Raw genomic sequence first — 23,454 nt, 5'->3', positions numbered from 1 at the left:
AAGCGTGAGAAGCTGATACATGAGTTGGAGGAAGAGCGACATTTAAGACTTGAAAGTGAAAAAAAGTTACAAGAGGTGACACTGGAATCTGAGCGCAACAGAGCTCGAATGCGTGGATTGCAACAGCAGTTTTCAAGGTAAGATGCAATCCTTTGCTCGTAATTCTCAAAAATTATATCTACTTGTGAAAATACTAGGGCTTCAGTCCTTTACTTGCTTACTTGGAAGTAAGTTTATTGAGCAAAGTGAGACTTAACCAAGTAATAGGCATCAGATCATGCAATATATCCATAGTTAACTTGAACAGAAGTCAATGGATTAGAAGCAATCTAACTAGATTTTTAACTGCAGCCTAAAGCTTTGGTGGGAGTCCAAGAGCCCACCCACCTGCCATTTTCTAGCTGAGGGATGGGCTTTGCTGACTTTGATGCAGGCAGAGGGGAGAAACCTCCAATGGGGATGATGCCAACATGGTAGGTCTCGGGGCAGCTTCTTCTCATTCTTTAATTTCCTGCTTCTGGTGCCTCTAGGTGGAGGGAAATGGGAGGGATCACAAAAATAACAGTCCTAAATTTTCAGGACCTACTTCTTTAAAAAAAAATGGAAAAAAACCCTTGAACCAGTAAAAATACTTTAAAAATTGGGATAATGAAAACAGTGTCCTAAACAAAATCTAGATCCAAAATTAATACAAATTTGTTTGAAGTGCCTACCCTTGTAGCAGTTACCTATGAAACTTCCTACCTTGCTGGATATTCTTGAATTAAAGAAAGAATGGCAGTTTTGTGTCAAACGTATTCTTCTGTAAAAGTATTAACAATGGGAAACCCTTGCATAAAGCAATAAATGTATAAAGCTATTTTCATCTGACGAATAATTAATGTAGATGAAAAAGGTAGTGAGAGGTGAACCTAGTTTGTGTGGATATGCATACTTAGAGCCAAGCTACAAGTGATGAATTACACTTGTCTGGCAAGTGAACAGACTCACGTGTATTCCCCCCTGTTCACTTGCCATTCACTTGCGCTCCACTTAATCAAATACACTGATTACCATACGTATGTTACAATCATAGGTTCTATCATATGAGGCAAAAAGGAAGGAAAAGAATTTTAAGACTCTAGTTTAAATGTCCTGTTATACCTGTCATAAGCAAGCTACAAAGGAAAGGTGCTGTGCCACCCTGATAGAACATGGCCTTTCTGTGCAGAAGGTCGCAGGTTCAATTTCTTTCTTTTCTAGTTCAAAGGATCTGCCTGAAATCCTGGGGCACCTCTGCCAGTGCCAATCAAAGTAGATGGTAGTGAGTTAGATGCTCTGTTGTTCTGAGCTGATGTACGACAACTTTATACATTCAAGAAATGTTTCCATGTTTTATCTGCAAGTGTGTCAGCTGTACATTCTGTGCCCGCTGGAATGACTGTAGAAAGCTAATCTTGCCTGTCTTTTCCATTCCTTTCTATTTTGTATGAAATTATCCATCGTCTTCATTGGGTGCTTTAACTTCCTAATCCTGCCTCCACCAGGATGGGTGGGTCAAGGACTTCCTTCCCTATGGTTTGTGTTTTACTCTTAAAGAATAGAACAATGGAAAGCAACTCCTGGGCTCAGTAGCAGAGTCTTCTTTGGCCGTTTTTGTCTGGTTTTTTGTTTTTTTGTTTCAAATCTGCTGTCTAGTGATATGAACAGTAATACCAAGGAAGAATCAGAAGCCATCTGAGTGATTTATAGTGTCATTCCAGTGAGAACATGAAGTTGTACACAGGGTATAAATTGATTACGTCTCTCCATTTTTCTGTACAACCGTATTGTATCCAAGTGCTTGTGGAGTGAATATACACTGAATAAGATCCAGTCTAACGATCAGATGTTACAGCAGTAACTTTGGCTTTTATTATTTCATTTACTATTTTAGGCCATGGGAAGCAATAAAACACATTATTGGATAATAGTCCATCTGCAAACAGTTATTGAAGATTTTTTGTAATGGAACTTCTTTTTTGTTCAGAATTCAGAAAGCACTTCAACAAAGATAACCTTTCTGATAAAGGTCTGTAACTGCTCCTAGGAAAAACAAAACCCTATCTATGCTTACTCATAAGTAATTCCCACTGTGAGCAATGGAGCTTACTCCCAAGTAAGTGTTTGTAGGATTGCAGCCTAAGGGCCAAAACAAATATCCATAGGTCTGACCTATGGATGCCGCTGCCATCTTAAAGCTGAACTTGGGCCATTTAAAAATGCAGTGTGATGGGACCACCAATCTTGTTCCCCTCCCTAAGATTTCCAGCACTTAAAAAGACATTGGTGGTGGGAGGAACAAGAGCTCCTGCTCTTGCCAGTATGAAGGCCTGAACAGGATCAGGCCCTCTTGGCATTTTTAAATGACCTGAAGTCAGCTCTAAAGTAGTCAAATATCATGAGGAAGCTTATAAGGAAGCCGTGGCAGCAGGATGCAGGTGTGGAGGGGGGCGCAGGGATGGGAGACAGAAGAGAGGAGAGGCTGAGTGGAGGCCTTGCCAGAGGGAGAGTCCCCTGAGGCCCTTGCTCATTCCCATCCTCACTCTGAGGCACAGATAATTCCCAGTTCACAAACTTGCTGGGATTTGGCAAGGGCAAGATGCAGATTAGCGAAGTCGGCTCAGCCCCAGAACTCACACTGAGTGCCTCGTGTGCTGCACAGCCGATCTCCCCCCCCCCACCAGGGCCGCTTACTAAGCCAAGTCCGAGTTCTTCAGGGGCGTTGCTCGGATGCAGGTGCTTTGGCACAGAGGGTGAGCATGTACACTTGCACCCCACAACCCCAGCCCTACCCGCCTCCCTCCCGCTCTGCACTCTGCTTTCCCTGCTTGGGCCACGCCAGACAGGTGCCCGGCTCCCTGCTGCCAGCCAGCCAGGTGGTCCGAGAACACTTCACCGCACTGCCACCGAATGCTGAAATGTTAAAAAAGGGGCGGACAAAGCAGTCAGGGAGCTGAGGAGAGTGGGTGTGGTCATATATGCACAGCCCAATCAGCCCCCGAGGAAAAGGAGAAGGGGGAGAGAGAAGCAAAAAGGGGACAAAAGTGTTTACACTGGCATTAATCGGGTCAATTGTGAGTTGGCAGCTGCTTCAAAATTAAAATCGCAGTATGTCTGCAGGGGAAAAAATCGCGGATATCACTGACTATGAGTGGCACTGCATCCTATGACCAGCTTGCAAGTTTGAAACCTCTGCATACATGGGACATGAAACAGGTACGGATACTCTGTAAAGTGCGAGTGTGAAAAGTCTCTTGGAAGAGAGGGAAAAAATAAGGTGCAGTGGGTGAAATTCTAAACAATCTTGCTACACGTGCTGGATTTTTTTCTCTCCTCCTGGATGTGGGAAAAAGTTCACTTCTTGTTACCATAATTACACAAAAACAGAGGTCTGTTAATGTCTGCTCTGGGCAGAAGGGCTGGGGCTATTGGGCGGCATGGACTCTGAGACACTGAGGTACTTCTTCACCCATTCAGACTTTGTTCATGTCCAGAGATGCACTGAAAGGTGATTTTGATGTGGTGTGCAATTGTACAGTTCATATACTTGTGTGGGGGTAGCCAGTTAATAATGGATTATATGAAAATATAGAGTGAAACAGAAAGTCTGTGGACCAGGGGTCCAACATAGCTGACTCTTCTTGACCATAAGTAAGCAATATGTTTTTTACTTCTATTCTTACATTTACAATGATATTAAACCACATTATCTTTCCTAACTCGACGCTGTGTAGGGGTGCCAGGTCCCCAGGGGCCAAATTGGCAGAAAGCGGGTGGGAGAAAGAGGGGGGTGGGGGGAGGTAGACACTTAATCACTCTCTATCTCATGTGCTCCTGTAGCCAGCTGGTGCACCAGAAAATTCTGTCATTTTCTGGCGTGACCTGGAAGCATGTGAGCGTCACACACGTTTCTTCTGAAATGCCTTTCTCCCTACCAGCCAAGTGAGCAGAGGAGTGGTGGGAGTGGCATCTCTAACAATATGCCATGTCCCTCTGATATGTCTGGAGCAGGTTCTAGCATATTTTATATCAATATATCTCTGTAGAATCTAACTAGCAATAGCCAGGATGAAAATTACAGTGGATCAGTATTTGGCACTATCACAATGGTTTTGTCACATGTTTACTGCTGACACAGGCTTGCTGTGTAGCCTGGTTCAGAATATGCATAATTGTATTAAACTTGTGTCAATACATTCTAGCCAGTAGTTTAAATTTTTGCTGTCAGCATTAAATACTTTTGAGATGCCTAAACCTAGGGTTGCCAAGTCCCTGTCGGGGAAAACCTGGAGAATTGGGGGGCGGTGCTTAGGAAGGATGTGATGTTACTTTATGATGTCACATTCTGTGACAGTACTTCCAGGTCAAATGATCGCAGATAGTGACATCACTTCCAGGGCACGGTCCCATGTCCCACCCCTTCCTGTGAACTCCCTCCCTCTTTCCAAAAATCAAGTTTAAATTCCATGTTTTATACCACCCAGCCCCGACCAATATTTTAATGGTTTTCCTGGGAGAAATCTTGGACTAAGAGTTCTTGCTTTCCCCAGTGAAAGCAACGCGAAATATTGCGTTTTCTCGTGCGAGTTTTGCGCGATGTCGCGCAAAACTTGCGCGAGAAAACGCGTTTTCGCGTTTTCCCAGGCACGATCCACAACATTGCGGCATGGAGCAGCTTCAGGAAAGCCATCTGGAAACGGCCCTGGTTTGTTGTACTAGTTACTTCCAAGCAACAGGAATGAGCCATGTCAGTTTGTGAAGCAAACAGAGTGGGAAGGAGTGATATTAGAGGAATATGGAAATCTGCTTGGAATAGTGTCTTATTCTGCTTTCTCCCTGTGAGTGGAGGTGTTGGTTATCTCAAGCTTACACATATTATACACATCAGTGAACTGATGCTATATTTTCATGTAATGTCACCCCAAAATCCATGCAAACAGAAAGCTAACAGGAAAAAGTTTGCCCCTCCTCTTCTTGCTGAACTACTTTTCTACTTGCAGGGGGTCAACATGGGAGAGCAAGCCACAGTGTGATTCTCAATGATAATTCACCTGCAGTCCATTCTATAGGTTTCTCTCATCTTATTCCCCTACATGTGAGAGCTTGACAGGTGGGTTATCTGACTGCACCACAGCTGAGTCTTCTCTTGTTCAACCTATCCCAGAAGTATGTTTCATTTAAATCAACTGAACTGATTTCCTACTAAGGACTCTAGGGAATTATGCCATGCCAAGCTCCTTTCCCTCCCCAAACCCCACTTTCTCCAGGTTTCTCCAGGTTTCTACCGCCCCAGATCCCCAAGAATTTCCCAACTTGGAGCTGGCAACCCTAACAAGACTTGAGATTTTCCATGTATATTTACCATCATTTGATCAAGAAGAAACCTAGCTCTAGGAACACCTTGTCTGATCAACATACTGCAAAAACAAAAAACCTTCCAATGGATTATGGTTGTTGTGGGTTTTCCGGGCTGTATTGCCGTGGTCTTGGCATTGTAGTTCCTGACGTTTCGCCAGCAGCTGTGGCTGGCATCTTCAGAGGTGTAGCACCAAAAGATAGAGATCTCTCAGTGTCACAGTCTCAAGCTCACAGAGATCTCTATCTTTTGGTGCTACACCTCTGAAGATGCCAGCCACAGCTGCTGGTGAAACGTCAGGAACTACAATGCCAAGACCACGGCAATACAGCCCGGAAAACCCACAACAACCATCGTTCTCTGGCCGTGAAAGCCTTCGACAATACTTCCAATGGATTGCTATAATGTGCCAAAGAAACAATTAAACAGTTCACCGGGCATATAGTGAGAAAGCATTTTTGCGCTGCCTATTTTTATAACTATCTAAATATTTATAAATATTTTAAAAGTAACAATCAAAAGATTTTGCTTAGGAGAAAAGCAACTTACATTCTTTTTTTCAAAAACATACTTCATAATTCTGAAGCCACAGAAATAAAGCTATAGTAAGACTGGGGCGGGAGCAATATGCAAACAGAAGATTTGGTCTTATGTTAGACTACATTTAACTCTCAGTACAGGAAAAGTTACACAATCTGCCTCATCTAAAGAGTAAGGTAATATGTGTAAGCTTGAGATAACCAACATCTCCACTCACAGAGAGAAACCAGAATAAGACACTATTCCAAGCAGATTTCCATATTCCTCTGATATCACTCCCTCCCACTCTGTTTGCTCCACAAACTGACATGGCTCATTCCTGTTGCTTGGAAGTAACTAGTACAACAAACCAGGGCCGGTTCCAGATGGCTTTCCTGAAGCCGCTCCATGCCGCAATGTTGTGGATCGTGCCTGGGAAAATGCGAAATATCACGTTTTCTCACGCAAGTTTTGCGCGACATCGCGCAAAACTCGCACGAGAAAACGCAATATTTTGCGTTTTCCCAGGCACGATCCACAACATTGCGGCATGGAGCGGCTTCAGGTAAGCCATCTGGAAACGGCCCTGTTTGAAGTCCACAAAGAAAGCATCTGCCTTTTAAAAGTACACTTAGAAGGGGAGTCAGACCAGCTCAGTTTCTTTCTTTGTTAAATACAACACTAGTCAATCGGAAGAAAGAGAAGGTCATTCTTTTTTCCTGGGGGTTTCTTCCTTTTGTCTTTAGAGAGTGAAGAAACAAATCTCACCTCCCCACAGGCTCAGTTGGAGATAGAAAAGGGAAGGGTAACTAGGGAGGTAAACTCCGCCCCCCCATACATAGTTTTTTTTTAAAAGTCACCCTCATGGGGAACTAACAATTCAAATGCTCACCACCCTTCTCCAGTCCTGGCCAGAGAGCGGCTCCAGCTGAGAGCTCTTCTAAAGATCTTTTGTTCATGGCTGTAGGCATGGGGCGGGAATTTTAAGGCTGTAGCTGCAGCGTGCTCAAATGCACACTTACAAAGCTGCCAGCACCCTGGAGAAGGGATTGAGGACTGTCCTCCACCTCCATAGCCCAGCCCAGCCTAGACACTCACACACCATTTTAGCTGAGACTGAGGACAAGCACCAGCTCCAGCAGGAGACTTGGTGAGAGAGAAACCAACCTCTCTTCTAACGATCTTTTGCTGGCTGCTGCAGACACCAAGTGGTAATTTTAAGACAGCAGAATGCATTTGTCTACACAGGGACAGCTATGAGGCACAGTGGGGAAAGGACTGAGGACTGCTCCCCCACCCACACGCCCACCCAGAGAGAGAGAGAGAGAGAGAGAGAGAGAGAGGCACTCACTCACTTTGAGAGTTTCTCAACTGACCAGGTATGGGCTCCAGCGGGGAAACTTGGTAAGAGAAAACCCAGGAACCTACCTCTTTGCTGGCTTGCTGAAACTAAGAGCGGGACCACAAGTGACGCCTGACACAGGTTGGACACTAGTCAGCTTCCCTCAAGTTTTGATGGGAAATGTAGGCATCCTGGTCTTGCAGCTTGACTCTCTGACTGTTGTCCAATGGACTTTTCAACTGTCACTTGTCCAACATTCCACCAAGCTGCCTACATCAAAACTTGAGGGAAGCTGGCAAGTGTCCAACCTGTGTCAGGCGTCACTTGTGGTCCCGCTCTAAGTGCAGATGAGGCTGTGCACTAGCTTTTAATGGAACAGTGATGCTCTTGCCTATAACTCTATGACTACCATAGAGACTAGGAGGAAGGAGAGTCCTAGAGTGTCCCCTGCTGGTGGCCATTTTCTCCCCCGCTGCCCACTGTTCCAGAAGTGGGGGGAGTGGGTTCAAAATGGGGGATCCCCTGCCCTAGGCGAGGGACTGGTAAACCTATCTAAACCTCTAGATTAGAATCTTTATTTGCCAATATTGAGCTTCACAAATATTTAATTAAGTACTCTGTTTTTCCTTTTGCTACCAGTATGTATTGTTACAGCTCAGCGACACTCCATTGTTCAGAGCAGTTGCAAATGCTATTCTTCCCAAACTAAAGAAGCTTTACCCCTTATGCATTTTGTTTTCATTTGGCTGTAATCCCTTCTGACTAAATCAAAGTATAGGTTCATTCCGTGGACTTGGGCTTCATGCCTAGAAAATAAGGATTGAATTTATATACCCTAAAATTCTTAGAAAAGAAAATGTGGGGGAAAGAATATCTTCCTAGAAAGGAAAGGATAAAACATCCATAAAAAAGAAAGTCCAAGAGATACTATGTTGAAAACAGAATATTTAGAGAAATAGGAAGATGGAAACCACATTTTGAAGGATATCCTGAATATTTTACCCTGAAGCATTCATATATTCTCTTTCTCTCTGTTGAGAACATAATAGAAATATTTATTTATTTAGAACATTTAAAACTTCCTTCGAAACTGAAATCAGGCTATATTATGCAATTGAAATTCCATAAGAAATAACAAACAGATCTACTATAATCAAAAACAATTAAGTGACTCTGTCAAAAGTCCTGTTTAACTCTGCCTATACAACCTGTAGAATCTCAGGAAAGCAAAAGCCATCCAAACAGCTTCAGGAAATCTATTCCATGTAATAGAAGCCATCACTGAAAAGCTCTAGATCTAGTGAGGTTGATACTGGTAGAGCAATGTTTTAAAAAAATCTGTTAACATTTATTTAGGTGATTCCGTGTATGCGATGGATCTAAATAAATCATTATCCAATGGAACTGACTGGCAGCATACTTCATAAGGAGGAAGAAGCTCTGTTTTGGGAGACCTCCATACTTGGTGTTATCTGCTAGGAAAAAAGCTTTGTTTATTAATCATCTGTGACCTAAATGAATGGAAGGAGATATTTTTTAAAAGTCTTCAAAAGTAAAAGCCTCAGAGAAACATGTATTCTGATATATGTAAATATGCATGTGTAAAGATGCATCTACACAAAAAAATCCGCAATCAATTTAATACAATATAAAAATTACAATCAAATTATAATTTAAAGCAACAATACATTCCAAAATACGGGTTACAACCAGATACAAAACAGAGTACACACCATCCATTAAAAACATTTAACGACTATGGCTTGTGATGTTGGTGGTTCCTAGATTTTTTTGGAACTCAACCAATGGAAAGGAGATCTTTCTGACGTTTTCCATATGACCCATATATATATTGAAGGGGATTACGCAAAAGCATGCTGGCCCTACCATCTGACTATGATCCCTTGCTTGTGAGTAGACATGGGCCCCATCCCAAAAAAAATTCCGATTCAACCGTTCGTGGATCTGGGCTTCTGCCGAACGCAGGCCACCGATTCTAAACAAACAACTCTCGTTTCCAGTCCGCAATCAGGATTCAGGGAGGCCGGAGCCCAGGGCAACTGTAGTCAGGCTCTTGCGCACGCATGTGCGCGCGCTCCCGAGTTGCCCCCGCCCCCACAGCAAGCCGGTTGTCCCGGAGCGCTGCGGAGCTGGCAGCAGCGCGAGTGGCTGGGAGGCTGCCCACGCTGTTCACTTGCCCCACAAGACAAGGGGCGGCCGGCTTGCCCGCGCGCCCCTTATCCTGGGGAAAGGCGAATGGCGCAGGTGGCCTCCCAGCCACCCGCACTGCCTTTTGCCTTTCCCCAGGACAAGGGGCGGCTGGTTTGCCCACGTGCCCCTTGTCCTGGGGAAAGGCGAATGGCGCAGGCGGCCTCCCAGCCACCCGCACTGCCTTTCGCCTTTCCCCAGGACAAGGGGCGGCCGGCTTGCCCACGCGCCCCTTGTCCTGGGGAAAGGCAAACGGCACAGGCGGCCGCCCAGCCTCCCGTGCTGCCTTTTGCCTTTCCTTTGTGCCCACCCCTTCCCCCTCCCTTTCCTGGGTTGCTGCTCCGTGGTTGGAAGGAAGCCTGCTAATCAAGGAAAGCTGGGCTTCCATTTGTGTTTCGAGGGCGACAGAAGGAGGGCAAACACAGCTCATTTCCCTGACTCTGTTGCCCTGGGAATAAATTACTAGCGCCAGAGTGTCTGCAATTCTGAACAGAAACTGACCCATCCGATCAAGTCCCGAACAAGCAAACTCCCGACCGCTAGATCGGTTGCCATGGACAGAACTGATTAGCTGAGTCACGATGTCGAAAACGCCAAAATCGGGGTTTTTTTGAAATTGTAATTCAGATCGTGCCCATCTCTACTTATGAGCACTGCATCTATGCAGAGGCGTCATCCCATATGTACAAGTCATGCATAGAGGGTATTTGTTTGCTATCCTTCTCCTCTGTGGAGATGGGGGCACACAGAGATGAGCTACTGTACAGAATATGAGTAGATCTAAACCACTGGTTTCTCTAGAAATTTATTTTGTATTATACTTACTTCTGAGCCTTGAGGAATAACTAATTCTTTGTATTTTACCTCCATTTATATGTTTGTTCAGAATTTTACATGTCTCTGCTTTTCTTCACAAACCAGCCGAATCATTCCTGTCTGTCCTGAAGTGATCATAGAGACCTTATGAACACCAATATATGAGAAGTCAGAAGACCAATTTAAAAGATATTTTGTGATTTATGTATTGAGTTTCAGGAAGCACTGAACACTCACCAAATATATTAAGAGGCGTATAATAGGGCAAGTATTTCCCCCAGGCTGTTTAGGCAAATATAGTGGCAGTTTCTCATACAGAAAATTTACATGTTTCCCTGCTGAAATTCCCCTTTTCTGTCAAAACTGCTTTGAAGAGATGATAGGAAACGAGTAACTTTTGTTTGCCATATGAAAAAAGATAATAATTTACTTGCTCAGCTTCTGCATCTTTTTCTTTATTTTCTTCCAAATTTGACTTTTGGAAGTGTCCATGAAATTCAGTATTGTCTTCAATAAAATTTCTTTAGCATCACTCATACAAGCTTGTTCAGATGACAACTGAATGTTTTTAGAGACATAAAATTTGATGGATGAGTGCACTAACCAGCATTTTAAACAAATGTTGCAAGCTTTGAAGTTCCATCAAGTTCTTCATCATGCAAAATACATTGTGAATCTTTAAAAAAGACAGCATATGCACATTTTAGACATATACTAAAATGAACTTTCATCAATGGAAAACACTGCAGAAGGGAAGTCCATGGATAGGCACCAAATCGCACAGCTATGGGTACCCGACTTGTTGAAAGGCTTTTAAAAGTACTCTTGCAATGCAATGTAACTCTTCTTAGGATCACACTGATAACGTAGTAAAGTGGTAAAGGGTTGTGTTTGTCCACATGAAATCAAGAAAAATAAACAAAATACATGGCAGATCTCTTATTGGGGCCAAACAAGATGACACAAAAGCTTGCACAATGTTTTGTGTCATTTGGGTCAATCCTAGTGAAAGGTGTAACATCAATTTTGTTTCTTAAAGTACTGACCAAAGTTCCATCCAGACCAGAGGCTTCTGATCATTTTAAAGACAAAGTTTTGGTACCTTTAAATCTTCTGAAGATTTCTGAGTCCCAAAGAGATGAAGTAGATAGGTCAAAGGCATCTTGGGTTGGTGAGAGGCAGAAGATGAAATGGTGGAAGCAGTCTGGATTCAAACCATTTAGGGCTTTAGAGATGATCACCAGCTTTTTGCCCCAGGCTCAGAAATGAACCAGGAGCCCATGTACTTGCTATAAAAGGTACACCTAGTCCTAGTTAGCATTTGGATACTGCATTATGAACCAATACAGACAGCCTTAAAAGGCAGCTCCTTACAAAACAAGTTGCAGTAGTCCAAACTAGATGCTACCAAGGCATGTGTAGATATAGTCAGGGTCCCCATATGGGTGGAGAAAGCATGGTTGAAAGAAGTGGCTACAACGTATTTTGTGTATACGCCTTTCTGTGAAAATGTCATCTTTTTAGCCACAAGGTTAAATTCCATCTGTGGAATTTGGCAGCACAGTTGTGGGGTTTCAAGGTGGAAATTATGTGTCTTGGGAAAATGAAAAAAAAAATGCTGAGGTTTTGGAGAACACAGGATCAGAATGACTCAGCCTCATCTGTAGTAACGCCTAAAAAAATTACTCAGCCTTGAAAAAAACTAAGGAACCTAGCCATGCAATTACTAAGCCATGTCCACAAAGACTTGGAAGCACCCTAGTGAAGTGAGGTACATCTGTAAGTGCATCAGTTCTAATATCAAAAAGCTTACCTGTTTATAAACCAGTAGTAAGTAGCAGCTTTACTTTCCACACAATATATAACTAAAGGGTTGGGTTTTTTTTGTGCCTAAATGATTCCTAAATGTTCTGAAATACAATTTACGTTTAATTATCTCTTGGTACTTCATCAAGTGTTTTGTTAATGTGTTTCTTGGCTTTGTAATGTATACTTTAAAATATATGTTGGTTTATGAAATGTCAGGCATCGGTTTTATGTATACCCATCTCTCTCACTCTCATGCACGCACAAACATATGATCAAAGTAATTGCATTTTTTATATACAGCTATGGCAAACATTTTAGTGTTTATTTCTGGGGAAAAATCCTCTAGTACCTTTAAGATTACTCTAACCAGTAAATATCCATGATATGCAATGGACCTAATTCTGTATTTGTAACATTCTATACAATTGTAAAATTGCTTACAGTGCAGGAATAGGTGAGTCATGTGTAGAATGTGTTTCTCTGTCATTTATCTCTGCTGCAGTATGGTACAGCTTGTTTCCAAAGTTGACTTTAAAAAAGGAAAATCTCTTTGCTGGACTGATGGATACTTTAGTCACAGAACAACAATAAGACGAACACACAATGACATCAAAAAGAGTCCAGTAGCACCTTTAAGACTAACCAATTTTATTTTAGCATAAGCTTTCGAGAATCAAGTTCTCTTCTTCAGATGCCTGATACAGAGACTGGTCAAACACAGAAGAGCAGAGGGAACAGGCAATTAGGAGGGGAGGGGGAGGGAGCAATCAAAACATTCCTTTGCTAGTATATGACATGTTTCCCATAGCTTTTCAAACCCAAATTTCCTTGGTATTCATTAAGTACTGTCTACCATTGATTTCCTTTGGGGACATGGAAATCTTTTAGTCTTTTCCCTGTCACTTCAGATTCCTAAGTCACCCTCAGAATTATAGCCACAGCTTCTGCATCATGCCACTATTTATATAGACTGAAAAAGAAAACCAAATGGTTTTCATTCAAAGCCGTGAACGTTTAACTGTTTGTAGCATAAATCAAGGGCTAGCTTTACTACATAGACAGCTGTTTGTATTGGTCAAAACTGTTAATTGTAAATAGAAATGTGTAAGTAGCATCTGTATGTTTGTGTGCACATGTACATACACAGCCAGTAATAGGCTACTGTGATTATTTGCACCTCTATTATGCATAGGAAGTTGTGTGTGACCTGGGATTTTTCCTGTTCTGGCAAGCCTTCCACGTGTTGGAAAATGCATGTTGCTATGCAGGTAGCCCTGGGTCACATTTGATTTCTACCAACAGCTACATGCATGCACAATTCTGAGCTCTGCCTCATGTCCTCCCTGCATGGTCTGTCAACAGGCAGTTGAATGGGAGGATAACCTTACTGGAGTGGGCAGTGTGTTTTTTGTACCAGAACAGTTTGGGGGGGGGTCGCTTTTGCATATGTGGAAATGCCTCCTTCTCACTTGTATGAACACAAACCCTTAATATGAATAACAGTTCTAAGTGTTTCCTATTTATTACCACCTTTTATCTTCTGCTATCTAGGAAAAATTCAGTGTTAGGGAGATGGGACAACAGGGAATTGCATCAGAAAATGGTGTCGCTCTTGCATTGTTCACTGCATGGTTGTGGTTTCTTACACTCAGGCAATCCTTAGGTGGATCAAACTGAAAGCACGTTGGTAGTAATCTTATCTCCTCATGGGGACTTGGAAGTACATAGTTGTGAGTTTTATATTTATTATAAGTAAGTTAAAGGGGGTCAATCTGACAAATATATCTTGAGATGCACCCTTGTCAAATTCTGCACATTAATTGTGTTAATATCTAATAGCTGGGTTTTTTTTGTAAAACTGTGATGTAAAACACTGTGGTGATATGTGAGGAAATGAAAGCTAAACATGGTAAAGTCTTATACTAAATCTAATAGCCAAACTTGAATTTTCAGAAGATTTAAGGAGGCTTGACTTTTTTGCAGCAAACAATAATAAAACAAAGACCGATGGATATAAGTGTTCGGGTAGATGCTGCATTCTTGGATACCCTGAGAACAGCTTCTCTCTATAGGCAGCTTGCATCCTCCCCTTAATCCTTCCATCTTGTTTTACTAATCTATTGCATTCCAAGCATAGGAAAGCATTCACTAAAGCCTGTTTGGATATTTTACAACTGGCAATGTTAAGAGGTCCTTATAATGGAATCCCATATAACAAACATGTCTGCCCTTGGTGACCAGAGATCTATTGAGTACCTAGCCCATGTGGTTTTTTGGTACCCAAGATTTGTAGTAGAAGGTGAACGATATTCTGGGGAATATTTTATCCTGATATCCAGGGAGATCAGCCCAGAACAGACTTATGATGCCACTTGCTGATAAAAAGAAATGAGTAGCATCACGAATGGCAAAGTTTATCACTTGGGTTAAAGACTCTGTCAAAACCATCTGTTGCTAGTTGGGTTGATGGATAAAACTGTATGTACTATGCTGAGTTCAATGTGTTAATAGAGGAACAGTAAGTTGCCACTAATTTTCTATTTTATTGCTATGATTTTAATTATTACCATGTATTTTAATTTTAAATGGACATTTTATGAGTTTTACTTGGTACTGAGATTGTTTGTATTGTGGTTTTCTCCTGGTGTTGTTTGCTGAGGCTATGAGCTAAAGCAATAAAGTTTATCATGATGGTAGTGATATGTGAAAAATTTCCAGGGCAGTATATAGACTTTGTTGAATCTTGCTGCTTAGGGTTAGGGAGGTTTTTGTGGTCTTAAATCACTGGGGGAAACTCTGGAAGAATGTAATAATATTCTAATAGTGCTGTGTAAAACATAAGACCTGGTCCAACATCTAAAACTCTAGTGTGGAAAGATTTAAGTGCATGAAACAGTAAAAGAAGATGAGCAAAGGACAATGCATGGCTGCTGTTAAATGAAGTGAAAGAGTCATTTAAAAGGCTGAAACCACTTTAATTACTATTTTGCTCATTCTTTCCTAAAAGAATAATGACAATATATGTATTGTTGAAATAATTCACAAAGGGAATGATCCAGCAAAGGTTAAGTAACTTGACTTCAATGAGAGAGTTTAGCATATGTTTAACTTTGGCTGGTCCATCTGCAAGGAATGTCAAAAGCTTTGCTGCTATCAAATCCAATAAGCCATTCTTCCCTAAAGCTGTGAAGGTATACCTGAAGTAACCAAAGAAGCATTGTTAAGTGCTACAAGTAGGGGGTATGTGGAAGCTGTCCTTTTACTTCCATGAAGTTTTCTGCTCTATGATCTCAGATGTTCACTAAGCCTTTAAAGTGTCTTGTGTATCCTTGCTCATTCAGGGTATGCAAACAGCTGTGCAAATTGAACCACATTATGCCAGAGGGCTGGCACATATGTGTTGATTAGTTGTGGATAGGGATGTTCATCAAAATGTAATGCAAACCCGATTAGCGGTAATGAAGAGCTTTCAGACATTTGAGTTCCATGGCACATTCAGTCTCAGTTTTCTTCCTCCCCTAGTTTTCACAAAAATTTGTGCATCTGGTTGCAAAGATTTCCCCTCTCTAATAGAATGTAAATCAGAAATTTGATAAGGAGGGTTCAGAATTACTGTCTGTACTAACAGAATAACAATATTTTCACCCAAAATCAAACTAGGTAGCTCACTGTGCCATTCCTAATTGAAAGCATCATAAACGATCATGGATGACATCCAAAGAGATTTCAAAAATAGAAAAACAGGAGCGCTTGTGGGTGTTTGGGGAAGGTGCCAGGTATAGGAATGTGGATCCAAGATGGTGTTGTTGCCAAAATTATGAAAGCAATGGTTGTTACAATTTCCTAGAGGAAAATTAAGGTGAATGACAGCTGGAGATGTGGAATTGTCTACAACAAGTCATGCCAAGCCAACATAATCTATTTCTTTGACTTTATAATGAGCTTACTGAATAAAGGAAATGTAATATTCTTAGTGCAGCTTGACTCTCTTTAGGAATCTGATATGATTGCATTCTGCTTTCTCGTGGGGCAGTCTCACATTTCTCTGGCTTACTCATCTACTGCAAAAATAGGTACACATCAAGTGCCCGCAGGCGTAACAGTATGAGGCCGTGTTCTTGTCAGAATCCAGTAGTCTAGCCAGGATTGGTTTAGATAGTGATTTGGTTTGATTTAAATCTCTAAAAACAAACAATTGATGCAATTAATTAGGGCAGTTTGAAACGCAGAACACTTGTTCTGTTCACTGGTTTTGCAAACTGGGCATAAGATTCTTCATTTGACACACATAAGAAGTAGTATTCATGACAAAGCAGATAGACAAATATCAGTTTGAAGAAGCTTGAACAAGTATTGTTACATTTTGTGCTATTATTAGAAAGACAGTTTGTGGTGGTTTCTAGAGGTCCATCATCTCCTTTGTTTTCCTGTGTTCTAGGCTCAGTACATAATTCTGTGATATCAGCCTATAGAGCATTTAGATGTCTTGGAATCAATGCACTCAAGACATTGTTTTCTTCTTTTTATATTATTATGATCCTTAATATCAGTCCAGAGAAACTGCTTGAATTCAAGTTCCTTTCTCTCTTTAATGGATGCCTTAGAATATGGAATATTCTTTCCCTGGAAACTTTATACAACCCAGTTTGACTCAACTTTCATCTTACCTATCTATCATTTGGTGAATTTTTTCTGCATAATTTCTCCAAGGAACTTTATGTGGTGCACATGATTCTGCCTTCCCCATTTTATCCTCAAAACAACCCTGTTAGGCTGAGAGGAAGCCTGGCCTTAGGTCACCCATTGAATTTTATGGCAGGTGGGGATTTCAACCTGGGTCTCCAAGATCCTAGTCCAACACTCTAACCGCTACACCACACCTTAGACTGTAAAATTATTACTTTTATATGTCACATTTTAATTTATTTCATTGATATATTATCTTTTGAGGTTATAGTATGTTTTAGGCTAAGCCATAGATACTAATGGATTCATGTAGGGGAATAAGAGTATGGTGTGTAGTGGCCTTGGGGAGGTAATCATGTGGAATGTGCACACTGCACATTCCACATGATTTTAATGGAGATGTTGGCAGCCTGTGAAACCATAAAGCCAAACACATCCTGGCAGCAATATATTGTAGCTTACCAGGTACTTGAAAACACCCTTGTGGTTTTAGTTGCAGGCAGGCAGGAAAACCAGGTGGTTTATTTGGCTATTTGTAGGTTGTTGTGAATGTCTGGCTTTATATTAATAAATTATATCTTGCCTATTACAAAGGCACTTAAGGTTTCTTGCATTCAGGTGGAGGAGTAACCAGGGGGAGCAACCTTAAGCATGTCTACTCAGATGTAAGTCCAATTCCTAGCTTTCTCCCAGAAAACTATTCTTAGGATTGCAGCCTTGGTGTGGAGACCTGGTTCAGGTCAAGGAGGTTATTATATACAAGTTGAAACAACTTGAACAAAGAAGTTGTCATAACCCTCTTTGGATTTTGATGGTTTAAAAAAAAACCCTTCTCAGGGAATAGTGTGGAGCAAGCTACAGTATTTCTCCTCTTTTGGCCTATAGACTTGAGGAACAATAAAGTAGAGTTTAGGGAAAAAAATTAAATCAACTGGGTATGTTTAGTCTGTATTCAAGATGACTGAACAGAATCATAATTAGAGGCTAGTGAGTAATATGAAGAATATTCAAAAGAAGCAAGAGATTGTCTATACTTAAAAGGCAAAAAAAAAGCAAGAGTCATTATCTAAGCCGGTGAGATTAATCCAAGACTCTATAATTGCTAATTAAGCATAAGTCATGTACATGAAAGGGCATCTGGGATAATTTAGGCCTAAATATAAAAGAAAGTTTTATTATAAAATTAGCAATTGGAAAAAAATACAGTGGGAATTATGTAACCATCAATAGAAGAATTGTAATAAAATATGTTTCTGTTCACTTGGGATCCAGTCAAAGTACTGACAAAAATTAGGCAAAATGAGTATAAGTGCAACATTAACAACACTTAGATACAACCTATTTTGGAGGGGGGGGGAGAGCCATTTCAAGCAGTAATTTGAAGGGAGCACCAAACCTATCCACAGTCAGACTACTTAAATCCCATTTGAAAGTGGTTTAACATTAGCATTCCTAATAGTGTGCCAGGCTGTAGCCTTAATGAACACATGACAGTTCTACTGCCAATGACAGAATCTGTTGATTTCATTCTACAGTTAGTCCTTCAAAGTAGCCTCTTAGAGAAAGGAATTGTCCCCATAAAACAAAATGTATAAAGCATGATAGCTTATGCCTGGTGTAATGAAAATTAATTCCAGGCAAACAGGATTCTTATTGAACCTATAGATATTAAATATATAGACTCAGATATAACACCAAGCCAATAATTGGGGGGGAGGGGTCTTCGTGGTTCTGATGGCAACCTGGAACAAGATGGTTGATTAACATGCTATTTCAGTGCATGTGGGAGCTGACAGATATGGAAATGGGAATTTTCAAAGTTGGCCACCACTAGGCAAGATTGCTCACTTATTATCTACACTCCATAGCATCTCAAAAGATGCTGATGCAAGGTCCTCTATTCCTTCTACATCCTCTTTAATATTGTGCAATGCCAGCTTGCCAAGGGACAAAACTGAACTCCTGTCTATACCACTGGAGGAAGAGAAAATTGACCAGGTTTGTATAACTGAAACCTGAATGAAAGAAAATGACTTGGTGTGTCTTTTACAATTAACTGCAACTGGTAAAGCAGTCCTTCATCCGTTGATAACGGCTATCAAACAGAGGACTCTTACAGTTTAATCAGCATAAGCAAACCTGGCAGAAGTACTTTGAAATACTAATCCCATTTTTCACTATTAATGATAAAACTGGTAATGATCAAATTAGATCTGTTCAGTTGCATCTGATCCCATATACAGCTTAATAAGATATCTCTTAATCCCTGAAAAGCATCATAAAGTTGCCTTATGAAAGGCATCATAAGTTTTGAGGAACTGAAAAATCTGTTGAAGAATCATTTCAACCCAACGCCACCCACCAATAGTTGAGCAATTTAAATTTAACTCACGATCACAACAGTGTGATAAAACAGTAGGAGGGTTTGTGACAGAACTGAGGGAACTTTCTCAGACTGCAATTATGGGGCAATTCTGACACAGATGTTAAGGGATAGGCTAGTGTGTAGCATTAAGGACGGAAAAAATCCACAGAAGACTGCTTTCTGAATAACAGTTAACCTTTGACTCCACGTTTAAAGCTGGCACTTCATCTAGAATTTACAGGCACCACTTCTGGGTACTGGGGAGGAGAAAAATCGTACAAAGATGACATGAGGAAATGTATTTAAATTTACAGAAGTACCTAAAAAGAAATGGCTGTACCTTAGGGAAGCTGTTACAATTGTGGAGAAAAGCACACCCCCAATGGACTGCAAGATTTAAAAATGAAAAATACCACAATTGTGGCATGACAGTTCACATTAAAAGAATATGTAGAGTTAAAGAAAAGGGTGCACTTATACAAAGCAATTTAATGTTCCTAGAACTTGTGTGTCAGAGGAAGTTAATTCTAAAAGCACGGATGATAAAGTGGCCTTTTACAATCTGCAGTATGAATGAAACAAAAATCCCAAAGGTGGTCCTGTTTATATTGTACTGGAACATTGTATTGTGAACATTAAGAATGTAACCTTTGAATTGGCGGAGGATATAAGCTGACTCTTATCAGTCAAGGATCCTATGAGGCTTTGTGAAAAAATGAAGAGGAACCTTTAGTAAAAAGCAGTAAAATTAAATTGTTCATGTAGCTAGTAGTTTCTTTTTAAGCTGTTCTGCTTCTAGCTTGAGGACTGTTTTATGAACATAATTTTAGGCTGCTGAATGTTTTTATATCTTGTCTTGATGTTATTGTTTGTTTATTACTAATAATTTTTATGCTGCTGTTTTTGTAATTTTATTGTATTCTTTCACTTTGTGAGCCACCTTGAACATGTCAGTGTATAGGTGACATAAATTTTTTTATACAATAATAGAGTACTACTGCAAAATATGCTTGTCTTTGTTTGTGCGTACCCCAAAACTGAATCTTTTGCAGTATATGAGATGGATTTTTTAAAAAAACCTGCTGAACCAGCTATTGATGAAATGGTACCTTTTGCCAAATGGGCCACCACTGTCACATTTCTGTTAACACCAGCTGATTCTGTAGACATATGTGGTTATTATAAATTAACTGCAAGGAGCTCTTATAGCTGTATCAGTTGTCTGTCCCTCCTAAATAAGAATAATTCTGCAGTATTAGCTCTGCACAAAGTTGGGTGTGGCTCATGATTATCAACTGCTTATGTTGGATGAAGATTCCAAGAAGTGCGTTGCCATCAACACTTACCTTTCAGAGTGTATTTTCCATCTGCTATCTTTTCAAACACTCTGAAAGTATTTGTTCAAGGAATTTTAGAGTACAATAATGCATTTCTATATCTTTTTGGCCAAGGTACCACGCTGGATGTAGACAGGATCCTGGAACCTGTGAAGACCATAATATGCTCTAGACCCTTATTCATCCTGGTTGCTGAAGGCATGTAAAGATCACATTAAAGAGTTCTTAATGTCCACCAGAAAAACAAATTACTAACCAGGGCACTTTTCCTCAGCCACTCAAAGAGGCAATTATCTGTCCATTAAAAAAAAAAACTGAAGTCAACTTGGGAATTCCAGAAGGTACAGAATGGCATGGCATGGTTACTATCAGGAGTATCTGCTCTTTCTGGACAAGGTAACAGACAGCATAGTTGCAGAAGAGCCCCATGTCTTTCTGGATGTCTCATCTGCTCTTGGACATTTTTCTGGTTTCAGGCCAGAGTATGAGATGAAGATGGTGCTGGTAGCATAGTTGATGATCTTCATTTGAATGCAGATAAGGCTCATCCTCTTCTGTTGCTCTTACTTGAACTATGAGTAGCCTTTGATACTGTGAACCATGACATCTTGAAGAGGCATTTAGAGAGAGTTTTTCTTTATTAAAATGGCCTGGTGATGCTAGAGAGGTCATAATCCACTGTCTGACTAGCGTAGTTAAATGGCTAAGAGTGAACAGATTGAAACTGAATCCTTAGGAGATGAAGGTCATCATGGTTGGGAAGGCTGACCCTGAAAGACACTGTGCTTCTCACACTCAATGGGATCCAACTTACCCTTGCTTACTTTGTTAAGAAGAGTCTAGAAGTTTTTCAGGACCTGGCATTTTTGCTGGAGAAGCAAATTAATTCAGCAGCATCAAATACTTCTACCATCTTCATTTACTCCATAAGATGGCTCTGTACCTTGACTTGGCCAATCAAGCCATGTGGATTAGTGCTTCAAAACTAGACAATTGTAATGCACTCTGCAAGTACCCTAGACTTCTTCTCCATGTCACAAAGAAAATGTAGTTCATCTACCCTTTCATTTTAGACAGACGCTCAGGAATGGCAAGCCTTAGTAATTTTGTGCATGCAACTTCAATAGCCTGAGTCCATTTGCCAGTATTCTGGGGCAAATAAGCAAGATCTGCACTGAGTTTCAGCTCAGAGGGATAGGATGTACAAATACAAAATTGTAAGCTTTGATTTTTCTTTAGAATATTTATATACCACCTGTCCAGGGTCTACAGCCCAGCCCCCAGACTTACCTGGGGAAAAGGACGGGAGACCCCTGAGAGACAGTGGCCCAGCTGCCTCAGCAGACAGCCAGACCCAGCACGAGCCAGCCACAGGGGGAAGGGACACCCAAGCCTCAGAGGGTTAGAAGGGGCAGGTGGAGGCCAGCCAGCCCCACCCTCCAGTGGGAGTCCAGGGGGCTAGGTAGGGAGAATGAGGGCAACCCAGAGGGGGCTAGAGCAGACGGAGCAGGCCAAGACAGTGGGGACAGGCAGCCAGCAGCGGGCCAAACTGAAGACTTACCAGCAAGGGAGGAGAAGCAGCCTCAGCAGCTCAGAGCCACACCCCAGCCTGCAGCCCAGCAGGAAAGCAATAACCTAGCCCAGGGGATGCTAGGAGCTAAGTAGCTCCCGGTGGAGCTGCCTGAGGCATTCTGTGGGAGAAGATGGACAGCCAGCCAAGGAGGCTCAGCTGTGCCTGCCTTCAGCCATCAGCTCAGCCAGGGAGGCTGGACAGCCAGCCAATGAGGCACAGGTGGACCAGCCCAGTGCTTCCAGCCAAACAAGCACAGGTGCAGCTGCCTAGGCCAGCTAGGGCCATGGGTAGAAGGCAGCAGGAGGGTGTGGTTGGCAGGTGGAGCGTGGCTAGGCTGAAGGGATAAAAGGGAAGTCCACCCACAGGGTGGGGTGGGTTGAGTAGGTGTGATGGAGTGGAGTTGGAGCAGAGTGAGAGCAGAGGTGAGGAGGAAAGTTGATGGAGGAGGAGATGGCAGAGATCAAAGGGGATGAGTGGCACAGGTTGAGCAGGCCAGCAAGTGGACTGAGAGGGAGTCTGGGTGAGGTATACTGCCCCTCCTTCCACAGAGCAGGGCCCTGCAGAATCCCTGATGCCCCTTTGACATCAGGGCTGGACATATCGGTGTTCCGCCCAGCAGCAGCTGCCGCAAGCCCTGACACTGCCAGCTGCTTGAGGTGGCTCAGAAACAAAAAGCAACATAATTTTTAAGAAGTCAGGATGACAGGAGGAAACATTTCCAGAATGCTTTGATTTTATTATCATTAGGATATCCTAAAACTGGGCCCTTCAGCAGATTGCAAGCCAGTTAACATGAACAGGATCAAAACCTAAACCTGTGGCCAAAACCTAAACCTATGGCCAATAACCATAGATTTTGGACAAAGAAGAGACTTTGCGGCACCAAAAGAGTTTCAGTTTGGTAGCTGTCTTGGTTTGCAGTATAACAGCAGGATTGGGGTCCAGTGGCACCTTAGAGACCAAAAAGATTTTCAAGATATAAGTTTTTGAGAATCAAAGTTCCATTTTTCTTCATATCTGAAGAAGAGAGCTTTGACTCTGGAAAGCTAATATCCTGAAAATCTTGTTGGTTTCTAATGTGCCACTGGACTCAAACCCTATAATATCTTTAAGGCTTCCTGTTTAATTCTGTACCTACAGACTCCCCTGTTAGCAAGGAGGCCTTCCCTCAGCTTCTGCTGCAGGAGAGAAGGAAAGTCAAGCACATCTGCCCTTGGAGGCTCACTTTAGCTTCAGATCCAGATTTTGGGTGGGGGGCGAAGAAGGGCCATTTGACCCTTCAGAGGTAACCCTGCAGAGATGAAGGCGGCTTAAAAAAAGAAAACAAAAAAGCCAAGCTGGAGCCATCCTCAAAGCACCCATGCTAAAATAAACCCCCAACAGTGCAATCCTAAGCAGTTACTCTGGTCTATGTCAATTTAT

General features: G+C 41.7%; 1 protein-coding gene across 1 annotated transcript in view; it reads left to right on the top strand.

Moving 5' to 3' along the window:
• Window positions 1-23,454, top strand: part of NCKAP5 (NCK associated protein 5) — a 526,585-nt gene that overhangs the window by 133,493 nt on the left and 369,638 nt on the right. Inside the window, exon 4 of the mRNA XM_054970102.1 lies at window positions 4-137. Within this exon, the coding sequence (XP_054826077.1) occupies window positions 4-137 (134 nt within the window). The remainder of the gene's footprint in view (window positions 1-3; window positions 138-23,454) is intronic.

This window comes from Eublepharis macularius, chromosome 2 (assembly GCF_028583425.1).
Source record: "Eublepharis macularius isolate TG4126 chromosome 2, MPM_Emac_v1.0, whole genome shotgun sequence".
NCBI lineage: Eukaryota > Metazoa > Chordata > Lepidosauria > Squamata > Eublepharidae > Eublepharis > Eublepharis macularius.
The sequence above is the reverse complement of the archived record's forward strand: the minus strand, read 5'-3'. Positions and strand labels throughout refer to the sequence as shown.